We start from the raw sequence: 26,416 nt of genomic DNA, 5'->3' as shown, positions 1-26,416 counted from the left end.
TCTCCCTGGTGTGCTTTGTATTACGAAGGAACATTGTTACGCATGTTAGGGGCTAAATGTGTGAAAACTGATCAGCCAGTCTCAAAGCAGTGGGCTAAGATTTAATTATGCCTATTAAGAAAGGCACAGAAGTGCCCAAGATGTGTGGAGAGGTTGCCCACAGCTGCTAGGCTACATTAAATATTGATGTCACTGTCAGCTTGGGGTCATCTTATTCAAATTGAGAAAGGCTTATGGGTGGGCTGCCATAATGAGGAGGAACATGAGATATGTGTGTGTAGGGTCCTAAATACATGAATGGCCCAAAGGGGCTGTGGCTGTCCTGTCTGCCACTGGCAAGTCTTGCCCTGCTGACAAATGGGGGATGAGGAGCATTGTATCCTGCATCCCGTGGGGCCCCAGAGGTTGAGTCCTCACATTCCCTGTGGCTGTTAGGAATTCACTCAAATTCCTAAAACTTTCAGAGGCTCAAGGAGCAGCCAGGGAAAATAAAAAAGTATCTAAATATAGGAGAAATAAAAGCAGTATATAAATACTGGAAATGGTGTTTGTTCCTGGCTCTGGCCTGCAGGAAGCGGTTGAGTGCTGCTGAAAACTGTGGAGAGCCAGGACACTACTGCTCTCTGCTCTACATCTCTACAGGAAACCTCAGCATAACCTTTAGTGTGTGATCTCCTAAATGCAAATGATGTTCATAGCAATTATTTTAAGGTTTTTCTCTCCCTCCTACTGCCAGCTAGAATTAATTGCACAGCAGCAGAACAAGCAAGCGCTGCATAGAAGTGTCCAAGAATGTGTGCCATAAATGTACAGTCCCAGCTTGCACCTCACCCTGCTGTAATTTCACAAGCAGAAGTGCCCTTGTGGAGCTAAACCCTACCCCTCGTCTTTTTGTTAAGAGGGTCCCCTTCTCAGCCCATTTCCTCCAGCCCAACATATCCCCTCCGGACTCTCATAGTGGGCCTTGCTGCCATACCAGTAATTCTCCTTGATTATTCTTTGCTGAATTCCTTCCAGAGAGCCTAGAAGTGTGCAGCCACCAGGCCTGGGCAGCCACAGGAAAGTCTTAGCAGAAAACAGCAGGCTACTAGTCAGCTGAAATGGGGGATTATAGGATCCCTAGTTGGGCGGAAGAGAGTAATGTATAAAGCACAAGGTAGCATTACCTGCCTCTCTTCATCAGCAGCCGGGCTCGCTCTCAGCCTCACACTCTTCTTGTTGCAGCATTCAGAGATTTCTGAAGCTCTAATGATGCTGTTAGCACTTACTCCACTTCTGGCTGGCTGGGAGGCATTGTTATTTGCAGGCTTTTCCATTCTGTCATTAGTGTTTTTAATATACAGGTAGTTTCTTTTCATCAATCTAGACAACACTGAAAGCAAAAATACATTAAATCCATTTAGCATGAATTATTGCCCCAACTCTGCTAAGATGAGTATGCTTTAAAGTATTAATAATAAAAAGACCAAGGAAAAGACAGCTTTAAAAACTATCTTTTCCAAAGATGTTTTCTTATCCAGACTTTTCTTAACGCCTTAGTTCATATTTTAGCACAGTAATTTTGCCTTGCCTCCATCATACTGCCCTGCTGGAGTGTCAGAACCAAATCACAGTGATCACCAGTTCTTCTGGCTGTTCACTTTGTCACCATCTTAAAGCAGTTCACAGCTCCATCTGCTCCTGCAAAACGAAGATGATATTGATAAAGAAGATAGGGAATAGGAGTGGGTGTTAGGAAAGGATCTAGAAGAGGCTAAGATCACAGGCCACTGGGCTGGATGAAATGCAAGGACGTAGTCCGTAACATTTGCTGCTCCCGAAGACATTACTGTCTTAGCAGACAAGTGAGACAAAGGAATTACTATTATCTCCACTTTACAGATGGAGAAATGAGTTAGTAAGAGATTAACTAGCTTGTCCAAGGTCACTCAGGGAGCCTGACAGGCATAGGACTAGGACCTAGATTTTTTGAGTTCCTAAGGAAGGATCAATCTCTAAGAAATAGTGTCCTAAGCTATGTTTCTTAATAAAAGAATCTTGTATTAAAACGTTACAAAAGTAAAAATGCAATTTCTTTACCTTTCAGTTTGATTAATGGATTCTTCACAACACAACAATAAAGCAAGTTCCTTTTATAATATAGAGTATTTGAATCATTTTTTTTTTCAGAAAGTAATGATGGGGGGAAAAAAGTTTGATTAATTCCAGGTAGATTTTGTTTGGGGATTTTTTTTTTTTTTTTTTTTTTTGCCAATAACTTCTAGATATCAAATAGATGTATTTTAAAGTACTAGGATTTGGCACGATGGTGAGCCAACTAGCAAGAGACCACCCTTTATAGATAATATAATAGTAGAACAAATTGAGTTTCCAGACCTTAATCCTCTAAGAAAAGCTGAAACCAGAGGGGAAAACTTCCACAGTGTAACTCAGTTGGTTCACCCTGTTTGATTGGTGGTCAGTACATGAACCCTATTTTAGAAGTGATGTGATTTCTATCTAAAATAAGCTGTTTACAATGTTCTATGGGCTATTACTGTTCGAATGCTAGTTTCTAAAGTTCTTGAAAGAAGTCTACATTAAAGCAGCATTCAGAAGATTGTAGGATTGTTTTGTATTCCCTCTGAAATGGAATGTGATTTCATCTGCATCAGGCTGATTTATACAGGGTAATTTTGTTGTTTTGCTTTTGAGCATTTTATGAACTCCCAGAGAGATTATTGACCCCAGCTTAAAAAGTTTGTGATGAGAAGATATACCAATAGTAGTCCTATTGTTAGTAATAATGACCATAATGGGCATAAATTCAGCTGTTCTTTTTAGGAGATGAAATATTTTCTTTACTTTTTTTATAGGCATAAGTAGTGCTTAAAAGCAAAGATGGGCGTGTGTGTGTCAGCATTTTCTGTGAGTTCTTTTCCAGTGTAATATTCCAGTGTACAACAGCTGCAGAAAACAGGATCACAACCAACCGGGGGTACTCAGGGAAGAACAACCACTGAGGAATAATCTAAGGTTTAATTTTTAATTATTATGTCAGAGGTTTATGTATTCATTTGTTAAAAACAGGAGCAAAATTACTAACATTTTCCTTATTACATGGAATACATTCAAGACTGCACCTTTATTGTCCATGGGAAATGAGGATGTGGTTAACGTGAAACATAATGTAAGCACAACAGCAGATTTTCTGTACCAAAGCCTAAGGTACTTGTGCCTGCCTTGTGCCATACAGAGCCGCATGGGGGTACTGAAGCTGGTGCAGAGATCTGTATTCATTAACAGGGTAACCAGGATAACTGGTTGAAATGAATGAAATGCAGGGAGAGGGGACTACCGTGTTAAGCACGGTCAATGATTTCTGTGGCCTGGACAAGCATTTCTGCAATTGCTGCTCTTTACAGTTTGCTTTCATTATAAGAATTCATAGAATCATGGAATCATAGAATTGTTTAGCTTGGAAAAGACCTTTAAGATTGTTGAGTCCAACCATTAACCTAGCACTGCCAAGTCCACCGCTAAACCATGTCCCTAAGCACCACATCTTTTTAACAGTGACTCGACCACTTCCCTGGGCAGCCTGTTCCAGTGCTTGGTAACCCTCTCACAGTGAAGAAATTTTTCCTAATATCAGACCTAAACCTCCACTGTTGCAACTTGAGGCCATTTCCTCTTGTCCTATCTCTTGTTACTTGGGAAAAGAGAGGGACACCCACCTGGCTACAACCTCCTTTCTGGGAGTTGTAGAAAGCGATAAGGTCTCCCCTCAGCCTCCTTTTCTCCAGGCTGAACAACCCCAGTTCTCTCAGCCGCTCCTCATAAGACTTGTGCTCTAGACCCTTCACCAGCTTTGTTGCTCTTCTTCGGACACGCTCCAGCACTTCAATGTCTGTCTTGCAGTGAGGGGCCCAAAAGTCAGCATATATGCTCAGAGACTGGTCACAGGTTCCTGAAGAGAAGAGCTGCAAGGCCCTGAATTTATCATCTGCTTTAGATGCAGAGATAGTCACACTGTCATTTAACTTAGTGATGATTTGACTTAAATGTGCCATTTGGAGCTAGGCTATATAGCCCTATATAGTTAGGGCTCAGAGATGGACCCTTAATGCAGGCTCTTACCTCTCTCTGTTAAAATCTAAATTTCAAAGTAACACATAGACACACTCAAAGTTAGGCACCGAGACTTGGTGTGCAGCGTGGCCGAAGACTGGGAAAACTGCAAAACTCCATTTGCAACGGGTCCTGGTACAAGGTATGTGCCTTTGACATGTGCCTTTGGTTGGTGCCATCCAACCGAGCCACTTAAATGTATGCTTGGTCCCCCCCTGGTCAATGGAAGAAGAGTTCTCTCTGAAACACAGCTTAGAAAAGGACTTTGTCCTGTAAGCTCTGAATTACCCCCAAGAGTATCTGTTTGCCTTTACCAGCTATAGAGATGATGAAGGGAGACTGGCTTTGTACCTTTAGTGTCTGAGAGTAGGTGTTGGGGGCATTCCCCAAAGAGATAGAAAGAAGACACAAATGTGACTGCAGTGTGAGCTAATAGTATTCCCACACAGGCCATTTTTATAGCTTTGTGACAGAGTATGAGCTTGAGAGGAGCATTATTGCAAGATTTTTTTCCTGTACTAAAGTAAGGTATATCAGAATAGTTGTGACACTATTTTGTAAAACTAAAAAGAACACTAGTCAAAAAGACTGCATGTTTTTAAGATCATCACATGTAGATTAAAGGCTCATCTCTTATGCAATGACTTATGTATGCCTATCATCTCTCCTTCTAGATCTTCTGCACAGCAGGACTGGTGTATAGGCTTCATGAGATGCAGAAAGATGACAGAAATACATCAGTGTTCTGATTTACCTATAGTCTTCTCTTTTCTATTCCTAATCTAGGATTTAGTGGTTTTATGATGTGTTGTATGTTGTGTGTCTGATTTAAAATAATTATTTCGGTAGTCATTCTTGTGATTCCACTTTTTTATGTTTCAGCACTTCTGTGTTGATACATTAGAAACAGTTATTCTTTTAATAGCTCAGCAGTGCTTTGCTTCTGTAAATATAATTCAAGACCTGTAATTTTCTTTATCCTTGATGAGATTAATCTCTATATACATTTTTTTTACTTGTGTTCTGCTTGGGTAATGGGAACATTCCAAAACGTATATATGACTTTTTTTTTTTTTTCTGTGCTATAGCATATCACCTATATTAGGTGGTAGCCTATATAAGGCTGTTACTTTTTCATTGAAGTTTATGGAGCAACTCTGCATTTCAAATATTTTCTCTTGCACCTTTCTTATACACGAACACACATGCACACACATTCAGAGTCATGGACTTCCAGGGCTCAGACCTAAAGGCAACCACTTTAACTGTGATTGCTTTTTTATTTCTTTCTTACATTCTTTTTTCTCAGTTTTCCTTTTATGCCTGTTGTCTTTTGTAATTTGGCTTCAAGGATGTTTTTGATACAGGTCTGGCAAATATGTTCCATGTACAACATTGCTGTGGAGTTCCTTTCTTTTTATTGCTGCATGTTTGTTCTGTAATACTGGGATTTGATTATTTGTCCATCTATTTTTACTTTTTAAGTTTCTGGATTTATAGTGTTCGGGCTTGACTCTTACCTTACTTACATCGGTGTGAGCAAAGAACAGGCCTCCAGCTGTACTAGGTTTTAACAAACTTTTACCCCCTCTTGGAGGTAAAGCGTACCCCAAGAGTAGTTTGATTACACACGTTTTTCCCACTGCCTTTATTACTACATATCCAATCCAGGACATTTGTAAAGAACAGCTAGTAAGCACTAGACATAAATCTCAGCTGTGTGAGAAGAATCTTAACTTTAGATGCCACTCCAACATCATCTGCTGAGTTCCTCTGAGTGAAGCACCACCTCCAGTTTGAGTTCTGGCTAATTAATGTATTTTGAAGATTCAAAGGCACCCTGTACTCAGACTGTTCCATGGGATAGCCGTATCATATAGTTTATACTGACTCTCCAACTTCTTTCCCTGAGCAAAGAAGAAGTAGTGGTAAGGAAGTCAAAGTAGATCATGGGTAGTAAAAATACCCAGAAGGGGAATAGGATTGCTAATATTTCAAAAAATATCTGCCCAGCAGTTACACACACACACAAAAAGCCTGACCAAAACCCAAACAAACAAACAAGAAAACAAATTAGGCCACTTAGAGCCATCCTTCCTGGGACATCCCCAAGACACTGCTGATGATGTGGAGATCTCATTGCCACCAGGGCAGCTCCAGCTGGAGGCAAAAGCATCCATGTCCCAGCAGTGACAGATGAGAGGCAGAACAAGAGCTCCCTAGTGCTGCCCACCGTATTAGCAACGCTGCTTTTCCACAGTAGCCACTCGTGTGGATGAGTAGGTGAGGCCTTGCATCCATGACTGCTCATCTCTGCCCACCAACCTGGAGGCAAGTTAGTGCCAATCATAAATAAGGGACGTGTAGTACAGCTCTTGTGGCTTGACATACAATTTTCCCCCTGTTTTTATTATCTTTAACAGCTATATGATGAGGGTCATTTATATGAGTGAGTCATCTTTTCTGCATAGTAAGATAGAGTGATAGGTCTAGAGCTCAGGTAAGCATTATATGAGTTACTGTAATTCATTTTAAAATAGGACTTGATAAAAGCAAAGTATCATACGTGACATTTCTACAAGAGTGTGAATAGACAGAAAGCCAGAAGGAATGGGAGGATGCATCGGGGAGTTCCCTACCACTGCAGTGGCAAGTTGAGTAGTTGATTTATCTTACAAAAAGTGTCCAGAGCATTAACGGTAAAATTAGTGTTTTCTAAATAATATGTATGCTGTCAGATTGCAACTTCGGAGAGAAGACAAGGCTTTCATTCATGCAGGGTGTTGTGATAATGTAAGCCAACAAAGTTGAACCAGTTAATTTATAAACAGCAGCGGATCCAGACATATATACTATGCTCTCCTAGATCTACCATTTCCTTGTGTAAAGTCAGCCTTATTTGAAATAGCCCCTTGTAGTTATTTTTACCATTTGCGTGCTTCTTAGTTAAAGACCTACATTTTGTGAGCAGCTTTGCTAGTCACTTCGATGTTCATTCATTTCTGTACCTCAGAGGAATTTTTTGGTCTCCATTACTATTACCTGTATATATATTACGGCAGTGGCTGAAGTGCCCAACTTACATAAATACTAGATAAATACATAAATCACTAGGTACTGTGCAGCAAACAGGAAGAAATATTCCACATGCAGATTTACCCTGAAATAAGAAAATTGGTTTTAATTTGGATCTTGCCTTACTTTGATGCATGTGCATATGTAATCCAGATCTAATGGACTTCCAGGTGTATTATCTAAAGAGAAAACAAACAAACAGGATGAAAGAAAGGGAGTTTTATTATTTTCATTTTTCAGACAGGAAATTAAAGACATTAAAATATATGGAAGAATATATGGAGCCCTAGTGAGGTTTCTAGATCTCTACCCAGGGACCCTAATCACAAGACTGACTTCCTCCTCAAACATAATTATTACTATTTCCATCGCATATACTTTAGAAAGTTTTTTGTGTTTCCACTTGAAATATTAATTTTCTAACCCTGAACTTTCCTCTTACGCAAAATCAATGAAAAGCTATTGTTGCTTTTACAGATGCCAGAGAGAATTACTACCGTCATAGGCAACAATAAAGAAGATATTTTCACCCTCGGTAGATTGAATTACTGAGAAATAACCTGATAATTACTGTATAAAACACCCTTTTTTAACACTGTTTTTAATATCCATAATGTTTCTGTTTTATTTTTCACGAGCCAGCATCAATGTGCTAAATTCTGCCTTGTTCTAAGTTAGGTCAATTATGCTGACCTCTGTAGGACTCCACCTGTTATATTGCTGGCTCTTAAGCGGCACGCTGTCATTTGAGGAGTATTAGGAACGAAGAGGTCTGATTTAACTGACATTGATTTAAATAAGCACTGTAATTTTCTTGAAATCAAAGGAAATATTTTGGAGTTTTAACAGTATATCAGGTAAATCTGCTTTAAATTAGGTCTGTGTCAGACCAGTGGGGAGCAGAAGCCTTCTGCTATCCCCCAGTGTGGGAATCACCAGTGGAAATGTCAGAGAACCCCGAGTTACAGTCACCTCGCCAAATGGACCCTTGTCCCTCGCTCCCTGCGGATCTTGGTTCAGATGGCTTAGCAACCTGCACTGCTGAGCCGGCTCATGGTCTTCGGGGGAGAGAAAGGAAATTCCCCCTCAGCACACTCAGGTGTGTCTCTTGCAGATACAATAAAACAAATGCCTTCTGGACCCACGCAAAAATAACAGCTTTGGCTTAGTTTAGGCTGTTGATTTTGTTTGCCTCTTTTAGCTGGCTGGTGTTCACCAGGTCTTCTGCAAGTCACAGTCCTTGTCTGTCTCTTTGAGGTATAACCAAGAGGATTATTAACCTGCCTGCTGATTGCTGTTGTTGAAAGAGGAAACACTTTGATGCAGAATGACTGCACCCTTGTTTTGTGTTCGGTTAATACTTACTTAAAACTAGTCCATCCCTTTTCTGTTCATCTGTTTTCTCCTGGCATGGTAAGAAACCATGCATGTGCCCTCTGTGAAATTTCTCCTTTCAAGGGACAAGCAAACAGCACATACCTCATATTTTATAGTGAGTATTTGTTTTATTGCTTGTACAAGTATTATGAATGTGATTGATAGGTGTAGTGAAAGAGTCCTGCTTTAATTGCACTCAGGTTGGATTAATCACAGTTTGTGCCTTGTGGGAGGTGCATTAGAACAATTGCATTTTCTGACTGGGTTGCCTGCAAAAACATTTTTTGACCCTTGGCTTACCCCAGAATTACCAGTAGCATGCACCAGTACCAGTGGCTGCAAAGAGGTCTGCAGACTGTCCCCTTTCCAAAGGTGTATTTTGGCGAATAGTTAGGAACGCTTATACGTTCCTCCCACCCCAAAATGGGTGAGATTGGGAAAAGGCATGTAATAATGATTTCTTTGAAATTAAGTGTTTCCATTCAATTTATAAAACAACCATCTGTGAGGGTGATCCATTTTACATTTCCTTTCAAGAAATCATTTTGGTCTGAACTAAATGTTTCATGTGACCTAAAATTTCTTTCTTTTCCATTTTTTTTTCCACTCCAGGTCTGTCAGAATTGTATTTTGGTGGTTTTTTGTTTTTTTTTTTTTTTTTTTTTTTTTTGAGGGGGTGAGTACTGTGTTTCGAGGGAATTTTTCAGTCTGCAAACAGGAAAATCCATTAGTTTCACAGCTGTAGGTGTAAATGTTTTGACTTCTGACTTCAATGGATAGCTTCTATAATTTACAGTGGCGTAAGTGCAAAAAAAAAATCAGGCCTTTGTTGAGCATATTTGATATAAATAAAATATCAGTTTAATTAGCTAATTCTATTTTTTCAAATGAGAATGTCATTCCCCCCTTACTGCAGATTTGAAGTCTATAAGAAATTGAAGGGGTTGATTCTGACAGTCGTTACCTGTGTTTTAACCAATTGCTTCTCTGCTGACCTTATTAAAATAACACCAGACTTATATATTGGTGGAGAGAAATCAGAATCAGACCAAGAACTGGGACCTTACATTATTTTTAGCGCAAAAAATCCCTTGTTTTGTAAAGCACAAGAATTGCTACAGGGCCCATAAATATTTTGTGAATCTGGTCAACAGATAAAAGTAGAAAATACTTAGAACATGAAGAAATTCATCTGTCTGTCTATTGACAGTGCCTTATAGAAGAACAAGAGTCTAGGTACAATAAGGCAATAATGAATTTAATGAAAAAGCTACAGACATTCAGGTTGTAAGCTGAGCTGCTGTTGAAAAAGATAGTACATATTTTGCCCATATAGCAGAATTCCTTGGCTGAATGTCTATGAGTAGATTTCCATTGATAATAAATATGGAGGAAATTATTTATTGTAAATGATAATTAGACTTCCCTCAGGCTATGCATTCAGCCAGTAGCAGATACTGAATAATAACAGGCATTATTTCTGACATTCTGCCTCCACACAAAAAAAGATGACAGGAGTTAAACCTTGCCATGACTTTTGTTTAAAATACAGTAATACCAGCATAGGGCTAAATTAATATTTGCATCTGATTTTATGTAATGACACATACAACGTGGAGTATAAGTCACACCCCATCTTTGTCTGTGAAGTAGAAAAATAACAGTCCCAAGAACGTGTTAACACAAACACTTGAGTTTACCCAGGACTGCGTTAGGACTTGCATGCAGGCTAACTTTAAGCAGTCTTTGCAGGATCTCAGCCTCAGATTTTAACCAATTTGGAATTGATCCTTGCAGCAAAAAAAATTCTTTGGTTTATACTTGCAGTCATCACTCACATTCAGCTAACAGCAGTTTTTCTGTTACCTCAAGCAATATGGAGCTATGCTTTTGTTATAAGAGGATCTCAGTTTCATATACCCTCTTGCCATCAATTTATAGTGCCTAGCACAGTGGCAATTGCAAAGACCTCAGAAACAATACATTTCTAGCCTATATGTTTTTAATTATATTTCCAAGTTTCATTTGCTGTTGGCAACTTGACGTTATTTTGATTTTGCTGAGGTGAAATATATGAGTTTCAAATACAGCTTTGAAATTGATTAGGAATTAATATGGCAGCATTACAGACACAGTAGATTTACTGCTGCTTTTGCAGCTCTGTGTGAACTCCCATATGGAAAACCTATTGTGACCAGACCCAGAGTGACTTGGGCAAAGTGGCTGAGGCTGGACATGATAGATCAGAGAAAAGGTATCAAATAGGTAGAAGCAGAAGGAGAGTCTATCATGGTGAAAAAAATTATACCCACCCCTCCAAAAAACCCAAGGAGTCGTCACAGGAAAGGTGGGACATGGCTGGATGATGATGATGATGATGATGATGATGATTATTATTATTAGCTTTAAATCAGTAAATTTAAAATAACTGGTAAATTTTCTGTACACCTCTCAGAAGAACATAAACAAAATTAAAACTGGAATGACCTAGTTGATGGTGTATGCAGCCCAGCATGTGTAAGCACGCTCTGGCAGCACTGCTTCTGCAGCAGGACTTGCAGCTTGTTTTGGGAGCAGGTTTCTTGCTGACACCAAATGAGGTGGAAGTGCCTGGGAGGAGAGAGGGTTGTCTGTGGAAATGTTTCATACGTCGCTGCATTACACTATTAACCCTTCTGCCTTTGCTCTGTTGTAGGAGCTGTATTGAGGGCAAAATTTTTGGCATGTTAAATATACAGTTTTTGCCAGTTTATGTGTAGTTTTATGTACAGAGCAAAACTCCTGGTGAACAAGAGAATAGTGGGTGTGCGTATGTATAAACAGTGGCTTTAAAGTGCTGTGGTCAGTCCTGTCTTAGCTGGTGGCTTCTTAGATGTTTACAGTCAAATTAAGCCTTCCAAGGGTGATTGTGGCAGGAGGTTGCTACCATCTGAGATGCAATATGCTCACATAGTGCTGGTGCAAGGAGGGGGAGCGCAGGCTCGTAACTGTTCATTGCTCTATCTTTAGAAAAGAAGTAGCAGCAGTAATCCCCCCATTGACACGCAGACAGCAAACAGTTGCACAAAGTCACATTCCCAGTCCATCACTGGGCACTCAGAATGGTACTGAAGTAAAATAGTGCCCCAAGGAAAATGTTAACAGCATTCTGCTGAGGGACCCCCAGCATCCTTTTGTGCATGCCCTCTCCCCTCACACAGACTTTCACTCAGGTTTTTTGTTTTAGTGGCTATCACTCACCTCTTATTTTATAAGAAATGTGGGTTTGACTTCAAGGTTTTCAAACTAAATGTTTCCTTCAACTTTGTTCACACTTCTCAGATCTGACTTTGTATACTGAGATTTCAGCAAAACTCAAAATGTCTAATTAAAAATTAGTGTCTCAACTGATTTGATATCTCATGTATTTTCCATGAAACCTGGCAAATAGATAACTTCTTAAACACAGGACATCAATTGTGGTGTTTATGTCATTTTGACTTTTTGGCAAACTGATGTAACTGCAGAGGATCAAATCCTTCCAGCTTTCTAGATACCTGGATTCAGAACCAGATTTGGATTTTGGACTGACCTGTGTCTTTGCCAGCAATCTTTCCACTGCACTCAGGAGTCATCTGTATCATTCTTCAACTTTGTATCAGATTGGTGCATCTAGTAAGGTCAAGTTTGGAGCTGGAAGCAGTGAATAGAAAAATACGCCACGCAGTTCCAGTTTTAGATCTGATCTTGTTCACATTCAAGTCAATGAGACTTAAAAGTGAGCACTTATTTTACATGGAAGCAGACCTATTTGGTGATGTTATTACATTAAAAATAAATTAAAGTATCCAGATGTAGTTCCAGCTTCAAAAATGAGGATCTTTGCAGAGCAACTGGCTTAGAATTTTTACAGAAGTCTTAAATATGTTCTCAGTAAGCATTGTGTCCCTAAGTATTAAGTAGGATTTATTCTTCAAAGGGCAAAAGAGAAGGTCTGTACGTAAAAGTCTGATTTTTAATATGAATATTCGAATAAACAGTTCCAGGCACGTGTACTGTGATTGCATATTGTACTGTAAAACAAGACTGTTTCAGAAATATTTTCTCAAATACCCAACATGAAGCATCATATTATCATAGTGTGACCTCACATTGCATTTTTAACATTTATATATGCAAATGGTCATATTTACATGTGCACATGCCATTCACACATTTAAATTAAAGGCAAATAAATGTTTTAGATTAAGAAGATTAATTTGGTGTGTCTCACGGTTGACACACTTTCTACAGAGGCTAGATCACTGAGACCCAAGTGCTGGGCTCTTATCCGAGAAGACAGATGGCAATTTCCTTTTGATAAGAGTTCATTTTTTTAGCAGCAAGGGAGCCCTGAAGTAACCATTTTTCTTGTGGGGAAAGCATCTTTCACAAGCCAGATAAATCATTCTAAAATAGACAAACACAGGAACCGAGGAACTAATCAACCTGAAATGAGCTGAGTTGCAGCCCCTTCCAGAAAGTTTAGGAGATACTCTTTGCTTTCATTCTTGCCACACATTTACTTTAGAAAATGAGAGAATTCAGATGTTTTTTTCAGTACTCTTTCTTATGAGCACCAATACAATTTATGATTAGTAGCGATGTAAGATTTCATCAAGTCAGATGAGGCAGTTTGTTTACAGTATGCTTACATTATGCATAAAATAAACAGTTGTAGATATTTTAAAGACTCCATAAACCTAAAGGTAACTAGCCAGACTAAACCAAGATGGTTCTGTTTAATTAAAATCTGGAACACTGTGTGCCAGCTTATACGGATCTGGAACATTTCATACTCATAAATGTGGACAGCCAGAAACCCACAGGCCTAGAGTCTGTGGGTAGTCTGTAAGTACCGACCTGCTGCTAAAGGAGTCAGTCAGCTACTCTTTGGAGTTATGTGTATTTAAATATATTAAATATATTCGCTCTTCTTTTTGGTTAACATGTAAGACCCAGCCTCAGACATGCTGACACCTTCCACTTAGTTTATCTTGTAGGATTAGACCCAAACAGGATCCCTTTCCTCTAGTTTCCTTTTCTCTCTTTTCTGTCTGTCATTAATAGAACAGAAATGAAATTGGCCAGGGTGCTTTCCACTCATTCCTGGCCTGTGCCCTAATGCGTTCTTCATTATTCATGTCTCCAGTAGTTTGGTCCTACAGATCTGGGAATGATACCTGCTCTGTATTTGCTTTGCCACGCTTCTATTAAAAATAAGCCTTTTCTTTTTATTTTGTAAATTGTTAACCTATTTTTTTAGACTGGTTCCACTTTGACCAGCAGCACCTTGTTTACAAAGATATTGTGAGAAATTTTGTGCATCCTCCTCTAGCCGTGTCATATCAAGGCGTACATGAACACTGCGTGCTTCCCATCACCTCAGGTCGCGTCGCTTTGCATTGAATCAAGTCATGTCGCATCAGTGATACCACTATCAGTACTTACTCCTGATAGAAAATTCAGCATAGATTTAGACAGCAAATAGCTCAGCCACAATAAATGTATATAATGAGCAGATTAAGTATCTCTGAGAACCAGATACTTTAAGTGTCCCTGGCAAGTCGGTGCTTTCAGATATTCCAATATCCTTGTCTCTACACTGTATCCTGCACATAAATATCTGATACATGTGCATATACTAAAATGTCCATCTAAGCAGCCTATTTGGAACTCTTACCATCTACAAATATTTGCAAATATAGACCCGTGCAGTTTTGAAATATCCAGGCATCGTTATTGGATGGGCCTGGATATTGTAACTGCATTGTATAGGTTGATCATATCCCAGCACCGAACAAATAACAAATGTTGACAGCTTTTTTTTTTTCTTTCCTAATTTGGGATTCGCTTCAAACATTTGCCTGCTGGGGCATGTTTTCAAAGAGTTATGCATGATTAAAAGAGTTATGCATGATTAGGCTCGATGACAGCCATTTTATTAGACATTTTACCATGTTGTTCATTTATAAAAGTTAAACGTTGTAATTACCCTGTTACATAAACTAAAAAGAAGGGAGGGGAGGGTCCAAAAAAAAAAAAAAAAGTCTCTACCCGATATCTAAAACATACAGGGTTCCCAAAATGTTTGATCATAGTATCTTTTTCGATAAAATTAACTTACTTTGTTTTATGTTACCTGTGTATTCTCTCTTGGCTTTCTTGGTACCTGCATGTTCACAGGTTTCTTGAAAATTTGACTTTTGCTTAAGACCCTAAAAATAAATTAAACCAGCAGAGCTTAGGCACCCATAGACGAAAAATTTGGCTGCAAAATTCTATATAAATGCTAAGTGGTCTTCTTATTGTTCATTATTACAAACATTTATTTGGCACTCTTTTCCGTGGTATCTACGTGCTTTCCCAGGATTAAGTTGAAGCAGTCTTTCCAGTGTCTTTTTTTAAAATTCCTTTAGGGATTTTTTGATTTAATGCACGTCCAGGAAACTATCAACTGGTACAAGGTATATATGCATATTGAATACAATTAGGAACATAAGCATTAGTACGATGTAAAGAATTTGCCAGAAGAGCTACTAGGGGCTTCCAGGGGAACTGTACTACTCTATCAGTCCGCTCATGTTTAGAAACCAAGTGCAGGGGTATCTAGGTTGGAACGCTCTGCTTCTGTCTTGAAGTTATTGCAGACATTTTCATGTTGTTGTTGTTAGATATAGTTTACGGTTACCAGAATGGGGTGGTGTGGTGGGTTAGCTTTGGCTAACAGCCAAACGCCCACCCAGGCACCCACTTACTGCCTCAGTGGGATGGGGGAGAAAATAGGATGAGAAAGCTCATGGGTCAGGATAGAGAGACTGCTTACCAGTCACTGTCATGGGCAGAACAGACTCAAGTTGGGTATGATTAATTTATTGCCAGTTAAAACAGATTCAAGCAGTGAGAAACAAAAAGGCAAACATTAAACCAACATCTTCGCCCCCCGCCCCCCCCGACTCCACTTCACTCCTTCACTCCTGACCCCTCTACCCACCCGCAGTGGTGCAGGGGGCATGGAGGGCTATGGTCAGTCCAGAACAATTCCTCTCTGCCGCTCCTTCCTCTTCACGCTTTTTAACCTGCTCTTGCGTGGGCTCTCCACGGATCACAGTTCTCATCAGGAAACATCCATCTGCTCCAGTGTGGGGTCCTCAGTGGCGACACAGTAGCTCTGCTGTGGAACACCTCCTTCTCCTCCTTTCTCTGACCTTGGTGTTCCCTCTGTTGTGTTCACCCTTTTTTCCTGCAGCTCCCCAGCTACCAAAACCTTGCCATCTACACCCGATACAGATGATAATGCTGGTCACAGTAACAAAGAAGGTACCAGAATATCCTCAGAAGCCTATGCTCAGTTTGAAACAGTCTTTCCCTTAAGTCCAAGTGACTACTACACCGAATCTGTCTTACAAGCCAATGTGAATAAATAGGAATAAAGCCCACTAGATTTTAACATGAATTCTCTCATAATCTCAACACAGATCAAATTCATATAGATAGTCAGTTAAAAATTCCTACAAAAGCAAATGCCATGCTAATAAAAATTTCATTTCTGTGTTCATTTTTCACATAGTCTTGATAGGAAAGAAAAATGTCATGTGTTTCTGATTGACAGCCATGCTGAATTCTTCTCAACTTTCAGACTTATTTAAATCAAAGGATTTTTCTGTTTTCCCTTGAAAAGCATTGGTTTAGGCAGACACTCTCAGTAGCTAATCAGTAGCTGATCTAGCAGTGTGATGTTCCCTACAGAAAGGATTGTCTGAGAACATAAGAGACTGAGGATCTTTTGGTCCCTAATCAAATATACTGCTTTTCCTCACTAATTTAATCTCTAGGAGATATCCAGAAATTTTTTTTTTTTTTTAACAGCCTTTCTGAAAAACACCGATACTTTTTTATAAAATGAAGTTTTGCCTGCTGTTGTTCCACGATACTTCCCTCCGTTCTCCATTGCTGCATTCAGCTAGGTATCTTCACTCTTAGTCTCACCCACAAGTCCTTTAGAAAATACATAAGATCTAACTTTTTTCTTATACTGGCACTACATAAAGTGACCTTACCTTTCATTACATGCCCATTTTTTCATATGATGCTCTTAGCATCCTGAAGTGTCTTGGGTTTTCATTTCATCGGTCAAACAGTTTGGGTTTTTCTTTATATTTTTTGAATGAGTGATATTGTAATGAATAAAACTGGCTCTTTGATTTCCAGACTAGGGAATGAAGGTTCGGTAAGATACGCCCTTTATAGAGAAAAGTAAAATTACTGCGTAGGCTATCAAATCTGATCTTGTATTCACGATACTTGAATGCCGGATCAGTTTCCTACAGTAAGTTCAGGGAGATACTAAGTTAGCTTTGGAAAAAAAGAGAGGAAGAGAATATTCTTCCAGAAGAAAAAAGTATTTGTGGCTCTCAAGAAAGCTGCCTGCAGCGTTGACTCTACCACACTTTGCTTGAAGTTGTGCTTTTTGAAGACTATTTCTTAAGCCTAGAAACTCTCACTTCACATGTCACAGTTTTAGGATCTTGAAAGTAGTGCCTCTTCTATCCCCCGTAATTTTACAGGTTAGTTTTATTTGCGTGAGTTCTGTTTGCTGCAGTGGAATGGCTCCTGCTTTATACTGAGTTAGAGCAGAACAACTTTCATACGCTTTTCCTTTTTAAGTTCAGCTTTGGGAAGTCAGAAGAATGTACTGAAGCTACTCGGTTATTACAAGATTCTTCCTCATAAAGTTTGCTTCTCCAAATAATCGTGTCATTAGTGGAGGCATCCTTGAGAGGGCTGGTCTGTCACTTTAAACTAAGATCACTACTACCTGCTGTAATGGCTGGTGGTTTGAGTGGGAGCAAAAATTTGGGGACTGGAATTGACAACTCTGAAGGTATCAGCCTTCCAAATTAAATCATTATTTAAATACAGAAACAAAATGGGAAGAGCCCTTTGTGGGATCTTTCATAATGTATTTCTAATACTTCCAGTAAGTGTTCTCAAGGATCCAGCCTGGACGGAGAAATGGCATAAACCTTTCAAGTCAGAGATTTTATTTTTTAAATAAAAGCAAGATATAGTATGTCAGAAGTTACCTTAGTGTCCAGATGTAATGAAAGGAGGTGTATTTCTCCATTCCCAAGTTGCACACGATATAAAAGGGGTCAATTTAACAGAGTATAATTTGCAGTCAACAGCTTCCCAAAGCGCTCAAAGAAAAACGCATCTTCTCTTTTTTAATCAGACTTATGAATAGATAGGGATGTTTTTATATGCACTTGGAAGTCTCCTGCCCTGTGAGTTGGCCCATTCACTGTGATTTTTCCTGGAACATGGTACTACCCAGGGTACCTATGCATATCATAGTCTCTGCCATCATTTTTAATAAGTAGCTTATCTCTGTGATGCAACTAAAAGCAATCCTGAGTGTCTCCAGGGTTTGTTGTAATTAAATTTTATTGTTGTATTTGAAAATGTACAGTTTTTGAAAACTGGAGCAAGAAAAATGGAAAGGAGATTCTAGGAGATGATAGTCTGATTTTTAGAAGGTTTTAACCCTTTGTAGTTGCCAGACTCACAAGCTTACTCATGCTCCCCAAGTAACTGTTCCTATATGCAACTGAAGCCATAAACTGTAGCAGCTGGTGTAGTTTATTAGCTGATGTCAGGTAACCATACAAAGATTATAATCTATACCTACAGTCAGATGCTGTAGGATCATAGGTGCAGTAATTTGTGGGTGCCTAATAAGACAATAGAAGGCCTTTTCTGACAGTCTTACACTCTTGCTGCTGCCCCTTCCTTCTCCAGGTATTTACAGCTACAAGGGGATTACTCCAAGTCCCAGTACTGCCCATGAAGTGCTGTGGAGAAAGGCAGGGTTTACCAGCTTCTGATTTGGACAATAAAGAAATGTCGCTGCTTTGAGCAGCAAATTGACAAGTTTATCTATCCTGTTATCTGGCATTATACTGCGGTGCTCCAGCACTGCCCCCGAAGTCACTGAGGAGTGCTGGCAACTACGTTTGGGCTCACACCTTGTGCAGTCAGTGGAATTGCTTGCCCTCTGCATTCAGGGACCCAGCTTTGCCTTTGTCATTGTGCCCGGCTCTGCTCTCTTCACAGCTCATCAAGACTGCTAATCAAGCAGTCATTGCAATTTCCCCCTTTGTGTTGTATTCCTGCTTGGTTTTCTTGCTATGGGATGCCACGGACTGGTTTTGGAGATTCATATAACAATTTTTTTGCAAATCCAAATACTTCCTCCAACAATGTCATTTTTTTCTGTCCAGCATTGCTACTAATCTTTATTTAGTTATTTACTTTACAATTTCTAGAGGGATTGGATGTGCCCAAGGCGCCCCTTTAGGCAACACTTTATATCAAGGTTCCATTTATAAATACTTCATGAAGGGCTAATGAATGATTAATAGATGTTTTAATGTATGACCAATCAATTGTTGTAGATTTCGCAATGTCCAACAGACAAGTAGGTTTCTTATAAGCATAGATTATAACCATATCTGACATCTTCTACTGATGGGCTTCTAAACATCTATAACATACACACTACTCATATCTGTAACATGCTTAAAACATCTACTAATCACTGATTAATTTTTTATAACCTATTTTGAAGCAGAGCCTGTCTGTGGAGTACATCCCTTACTGGTGTCTGTGACTCTTCATTTCTATAGGATTGATAATTTACTTGTCATCTAAGGACTTAGAACTCCGACTAATTTCAGCTCAAACATTAAGCTTTTATGAGTTAGCTTCAGCATTTTCACCTCAGCCTAAGAAAAAATGTCTTTGATGTCCCCAGACTTTTCCCCCCCTCAAACTTCTGGCTACTGTGCATTTTGCAAGCTCTGCTAAAATGCAATGATTCTTAGAGGGCAAACCCACTCTAAAATACATTTTCAGCCTGTTGAACTCTGTTTGTTTGATTGTTCTCAGGACAGCTGTCCCAGTGATGGTGGTTCTGAGCATTTTTTATTACTTTTTTTTTTTTACTATTATCCCTGTGTGCATGGTTCAAAGTTTGTTCATTCTCAGAAAAGGATGAGAAAATATAAACTTCACAGTAATCCAGTGAACAAGCCATCTCCAAGAAGACATTTGATTCTGACAAAGGAATGCACATTTTGCATCTTTGATAAACCCAGGAGCTGATAGGTGTCTTCCTCTGTGGGATTCCCATAGTTTCCTAAGCTGAAAGCCACAACTGTGCTCTATGCTTTATATGGAGCACCCAGGTAGAAGTGACAGAAGTGGGCAGTACAACTCACTTCCTGAAAATTCATGAGTACTGCAGTTAATCGTTTGCAGTTGAGAGGCAGTAAGTTGCTTAGTATCATATTTTGCAAATGAATTTTGAATTTTTAGTCAGTTTCTACTAAACTTAATCACAGGGTTCAGTCCTCTGCTGTGATATATCTAGATGTTGAAACCAATTCTTTAATGATATAAATTAAAAGGATCTGCAGCTTTTTCTCACTGCTGGGATCATTAGTAAAATAGTATCTGTTCTGAATATCCCCAAGTAAATATCCCACTCCCATTCAAATCAAATGCTAATATTTCACTGATTGCTGTTTACAGCAGGATTAGGCTGCTACACCTGTGGCATTAGCATGTTGAGCCTAAAGAAACACATCAAGCATAACTCCAAAAAAAAAAAAAAAAAAGTTTTATTCTTCAGTAATAACATGGAATTTCCTCTGGCTTTTTAAAAACCATTCATTGTCAAAAACACCAAAGCCTCAGAAATAAGAACCTCTCAAAACTACTCAGGCTCTTGGAGTAGACAGTTGTTTACCCATGTTAACACAATCATTTTTATGCTACCCAGTTAGCACTCTGTGTTTCTGTGTTTATGGGGGGTTTTACCAAGATCTTTGCTTTCTTTTTTTCAGCTGGTTAATAATCCACTAGCAAGTCAAGCAGCAGCGGCTGCAGCAGCGGCAGCCATGGGCTCAATAGCAAGCTCCCAGGCCTTTGGCAATGCCCTCTCCAGTCTTCAGGGGGTTACAGGTCAACTCGTCACTAATGCACAAGGACAGGTGAGTAGAAGATGGAGCAAACAGTGAATTCTGATGGCAGGCTGATCTTGGGACAAAAATGAGTTCCGCTTGTATGACAGCAATTTAAAAGTGCACATATTGAAGATAAATAAATATTGATTTGCCAGACAAGGTAAGAAATGGAAAGTCTGAGAACTGGAGGAAGTTAGGAGCTGTTAGAAAGTGTTTTCAAGCCAGAAAAGGCTTAGGGTTTGTTTTATTTTAATTCAACCTTTTGAAAAGATCACAATGGTGTAATAATATGGTATTTTAAAAGTCTAGCAACCCTGTGATTCTTAAAAACATACCAGCTGTCTTCTTCCACTTACATATGCCTAATAATATATAAGTGCTACTGTACTTTTAAGACTACACTTTTTTTTGCAAACTGTAGCATTTCTATATCACTTCATTTGTAAAAGGTATTAAATGTTTTAAGTGAAGGAACACAAATTGTGATGAAGTATCTGGGATAGATTTAACTCGGTGGCTTACTCATTTGCTGATTAACTAAGTTAAGCAATTTGCAATGAAGCTGTCAGTCTGTAATGCAAATCTGGGAGAAACTTTGGCTTTAAAGAAAATTTTCCAAGCAGAAACTTGAGCAATGTTTATGATGTGTCTTAAGAGAGAGATTGTGCATTACCTGCATTTGGGAGCTGTTTATTTGTTGTAAACTATTTCAGTTTTAGTCTTAATATGATGCAGAAGGATAAGAATCTGAATCTATATATACATAAATAATTCCATTGATGCAGCATGCTTAAGTAGCTTTCAGATTGTGGCCACTGTCATTCTTTATTGCATTTACTAGGACTAAAATTAACAGAACTACTTGTTTCACATAAAGTCACTGCAACAAATCTGTCAATATAACTTATGACTGGACCCGGTAACAGAGTAATTTGAATGTCATTATTCTAAATGCTACAAATTGGGCGTACGGTGATACCCACAGTGCTTTTGCAGATGTTAGGCCCTGGTAAACATTTATTGAAATAATGTAGCTTGGATATGTGAATCTAAAGTTTCGTTTCTACTCTTACTCTTTACTACATGGAAAAAACCCCATGAAGAGCAGGTTTTTTCCCCAGTAATTTACTATCGTCATGTTATTTAATCAGAACAGGGGTGACATTTTTTATTTTGGCCCATTAAAAAATAAAAGACAACACTTTATAGGACCCCCCCTTTTTTTAACACAACACAAACAAAGATGCATCCTGAGCTTCACTATCGCCATCCAAGTCCCAGGAAAAAAAAATGCTGACCTTGTTATATTTACTGGGTGGGTGCAGAATTGTTCCATCACTACCCCGAGGGTTGAACGATGGAGCTTGTCAAAGTGAGGCCTTATCTAATGAATCATCTTATCGCAGGTGCACACCACACATATTAAAGGAGGATTGTATGAACAATGTGCCCTCTACAATAACCTTTCAATGTCTACTTTAACCCTTGTTTCAATCCCTTTTCATCAAAGGATCATTTTATGCAGCCAGCTTTAAATGGAGGCTCTCAAAAGCCTATTAAGATTTCTGGAGGGATGGGGTATTGGTTTGGAAGAAAAGTTGGTTATAATACCTATAACTCATAGTCAGATCAGCTCCAACCTAGAAGCCTGCTTGTTTCTATCTGTGCTCCAGAAATGGTTCACAGTCGCCACTCACATGAGGCACTTGGCACTAGAGACGTTCATTGTAAGAGCTGAAGATATAAACCCAGACTAGTTTTTCGATAGTTTTCCTTTTACATGTCCTACAGAGAAAACATTAGCGAAGTGTGACCATTTGTTGTATGTTTAAATAAAATACTACTGTGAAGATATCACTGAATGAAACTATAGATTCCCTCAGGCTGAGTCTTGTTTATTCCACACATAATATAAAGTCCAATAATTCCACAGGTTGCAGAGAAAGAGAAGAGAAAGGAAGAATCTTCCCTATTGTTGGACAAAATTACAGAATCTATCTGTTTGCCTAGCTCTTTTAAATAAGGCCTGTCTTTTTATTACTTGTTTTTATAATTGTTCCTTGGTTTATAATCAGTACTGCAGACCTTGCCACAATATAGATAAATATTGATAATGTGTGTAATATAACACCCATTTTTATAATATTCAGCATAAACCCATATTGCTTAGAGCGCACTTCTGAAGCTATCTGTCTACAGAACAGGACTATTCAGTGTAATTAAGCTACGTTCCAGAAATTAAATTGCATTCCTTGCAAATTAATAAAATTACGGCAACTAAACAAGAACTGAAAGGTATGTTTCTTCAAAATTGGGAGCATAAGCGAATAGTAATTTGGGATACTCCACTTCTGAATGATCTGCTTGGACTCATTAAGGAGCCAGATTTCCATCATATGTTAAGAATCTGCCTTTTGAAAATTGCCCCTTTCAAAGAATCACAAGTGTGACACCCAAAATTCACTCCCGCAGATATAAGGCTGGATGACTTATCAGAGTGTTTGTATGTGCAATCTTTGTAATTATACACTGCTTCTGTTACAGAAATTCAGGGCTGGTAAATGTCCATCTGTCTAGCTAAATATATGGTGATCAGTAGTCCCTGGAGACATTAAGCTATAGGTCAAATCCAAGATCCTATGGCAAATTTAGGGAAATGATCTTTTAAATGACATATGGCATGGCCTTAATTCCCAATACTCTAGAAGTTCTTACAATCACAGAAATAAAATTATATATATTAACATTTATATAGCATATTTTTATTACTGTAATGCTTTAACTTAATCCATTGGAATACTATGATTAGATCACCCGATTAATTTGATATAGTACAGGTAGAGGATTCTAAATCAAATTTTCACTTTCTGAGGCACATTAGGAAGGGCTGTTGGCCCATGTAACGCTGCTTACATTCTGTTTGCCCTCAGCACTTTCCAGAAAGCATTTGCAGGACTGGGCTTTCATATCTTAAATTTAAAAAACAGAGTAGCAGAATTGCTAGATTCCACCCTGTCAGTAGATACTGCTGATTTCAAAGAGAAGCTGTCTACCCGCTCAGCTTCAGCCTGCCCTTGCAGTAGGATCTTAGTGCCATTGCTGCACTTGGATTCTTCAGAGATGTAACAGCCAGACATTTTTCTCCCCCCCCCCCCTTATTGCAAATGAAAGAAAATATTAGGAGTTTTGAGTGGTTTTTACTATATCTATTAAGTATGTGAAATGTGTATTTTGGCTGTTTTCTTAATCTTTGTAAGGGGATGAACCACAGAAATATGGAAGCAAGGATGATTCTTCTGGTTTCTATAAGTGCTACCTGCAAGCCAGCTTCCTACTTGGCTAAACCATAGTGCTTAATTGTCATCAATTGCGTTTGTGTAAGTCCCTTGACTTCAACAGCATCAAACACATTTTAACTACAGGTGCTGAGTAAGTTTAGTTTGGTTTTTTTGCAAAGATGGGAGTTGTCTAATAGAAAAATACATCCTAATTCAGCAGTTGCAAAATAACATTTTACCATAAGACTAAAAAGTAGCATGATAAGAGTTGGCATTATGAACTGTCTTGTGGTTCAAGAGGGCAATACATTCTATTTCCTGCTAGGCTAATATGAAAACCTAAGTACGTGTGGTGTAATTGTACAGTACATACCTTAATTGAACAGTGAATTTAATTGGGATGGCATCAGCATAACCTAAGAATGCCCTTGGAGGAACTCAGGCTTAATTGTGCCTGTGCCTTGCTCTTTAGATGTGAAAACCTTCTGTATATGAAAAACCTTGAGCACAGCTCCGCCCTGGCAATTAACAAAAAATAACTAATTTTTGAGAGTTGTAGTCCACAAGTAGCTCAGGAAACTAAATAGAGGGAGAGGCATTGTTGATCCAATTAGATAATAGGAGTACTTTGGTTCTCATTATTCTGATGAGAGGGTACAGGTTTGCTCTTTGAGCTTCTTGATGGTAAATGGTGCTAATGAGGCCTGATGGATTCCCTGCTCCTAACAAGCCTCTCAGCAGTGCGAGTGATTACAATGGAGATAGATTTGATGGGATGCGCTCCCTTTTGTAGTGTCTCAGCTGCTGACACTCTGCGACATAATCAGGTCACAGAGCCGGTCACAGCCATCAGCAAAAGCCATAGCTCTATCCCTCATTATTAAAGTGCATTATTCAGTTCCAGGCCTTCACAATACTGCCAAGGGCCTTTTTTTTTCTTCTTCTTTTTTTTGTTAAGCATCAGTTCTCAAATACAAGGGTTAATAAAATCATCAGCTAAAGAACTAGTAAATTAAAGAAATGGAAATAAAGCGTTCCCTTTCAAATTCGTTGAAGGATCACAATTAAATCAGCAGGGAAATTCTCGTCACCACACACTGTACAGTACAATGTAATATGTCATGTGCAATGAAAACAGGGAATAGGATTTTAAAAAATAGCATTGTCCTCATTGTGGACTGGCTTGGAAAGCGCTGAAGTGTCTTTCATTCTGAAGGAAATTTCTGTATTCCCTACTATTACATGTGTAAATGTAGATAGTATTGTTTTCACCGTTTTCTGGAACTACTTTTTTCTGAAGTGGTAAGAATTACTTGCAAACTGAGTTTATAATTCTAAGTGTAGCAGCTGTCTTGTCTTAGTTAAAGTGGCTGAGGCCACAATCTGAAAAATGTGATAGGCCACGGTGCTAGGACTGCTCAGTTCCCATAGACAAGGCCATTGCCTTCTTTTGGAGGGTGAGCTAATTACAAAATGGTGTGGAAAAAGGCGATTGTAGCATTTTCTTTCTATTCTGATGATGTTCAGTTGGGGCTATCTCACCTCCAAAAGAAAATACACTTTCAAAATCTAAGAAAAAATCTAAGAAAATCTAGATTTTAATTCAGTTTAGTTAAACAGATGAGAAAAAACTGAGCGCCTGATTTTTATTTTTTGTTTTCACTTTTTGTTTCAGTTTCATTTCAGCTGAATTATGATATTCTACTGCTGAAATGTATATCTTTACAGGGATTTATACTGTTTCTGTTAAATTACTGAAGTACATATTTAGTGACAATTGTATAATTTTGTGTCTAGATGAAACCAAAGGGACTAATACATTGCGTTTTTTTTACCCTCTTGTTCAACTCTCCAATTTTTCTTCCTTTTTCTTGCTGGTAGATTATGCTGTGATGAGCAAATGAGTATGTATACATAAAGTTGCTTATAAAACTTCCAGGTCTCTTGAACCACAGATGTAAGAATCTCTTAACAGCTATAGGTCAATATAAAGAGTGATACAAACGTAGCATTGTCAAATTAGTAGTCATTTCCAAGAAGATACGTAGAGACTGGCATTCAGTCCAAAAACTGACCTAGTTTTTGTTTTATGCTAACCGATAAAATTGGCAGCTCTCAATGGGAATGCAAGCTGGGCCTCCTCATGGGACTTAAAAGGAGGATGTTGGGGTTTTGTGTTTGGTTTTTTTTGTTTTTTTTTTAAATCTCCCAAAAGCTCTAGAAGGCCCAAAGCCAGGCAAAGTCCTTCTGAGTTCTTACTGTTCTCTAGGTGTGATGTCCATTAGCCTTTTCTCTTAACAGTTGTTACCATTGCTGCATCTGTTTCAGCCATGCAGCTCTCATACACACTAGCCACTCATGTTTTAGCCCTCACAGCATCTAACACTGCTCACAAAAATCTGAACAATAATTGTTTTAATAGTGGCTACTAACAGCGTCTTCCCAGGACTAAGACTGATAGAAATCTGAGTTGGTGGTATCAGAATGGTATACATTAAGGAAATTTCATGACAAACCTGAGATAATAAA

At 38.7% G+C, this 26,416-nt stretch overlaps 1 protein-coding gene across 2 annotated transcripts in view; it reads left to right on the top strand.

Moving 5' to 3' along the window:
• POU6F2 (POU class 6 homeobox 2) overlaps nt 1–26,416 on the top strand; it is a 278,294-nt gene that overhangs the window by 200,203 nt on the left and 51,675 nt on the right. For both annotated transcript variants that reach the window (XM_075745348.1, XM_075745346.1), the window contains exon 6: nt 20,490–20,636. In XM_075745348.1, coding sequence (XP_075601463.1) covers nt 20,490–20,636 — 147 coding nt within the window. The remainder of the gene's footprint in view (nt 1–20,489; nt 20,637–26,416) is intronic.

The sequence above is a fragment of the Balearica regulorum genome, chromosome 2 (genome assembly GCF_011004875.1).
Source record: "Balearica regulorum gibbericeps isolate bBalReg1 chromosome 2, bBalReg1.pri, whole genome shotgun sequence".
Lineage (NCBI taxonomy): Eukaryota > Metazoa > Chordata > Aves > Gruiformes > Gruidae > Balearica > Balearica regulorum.
This window is presented reverse-complemented; position numbering and strand designations above follow the sequence as displayed.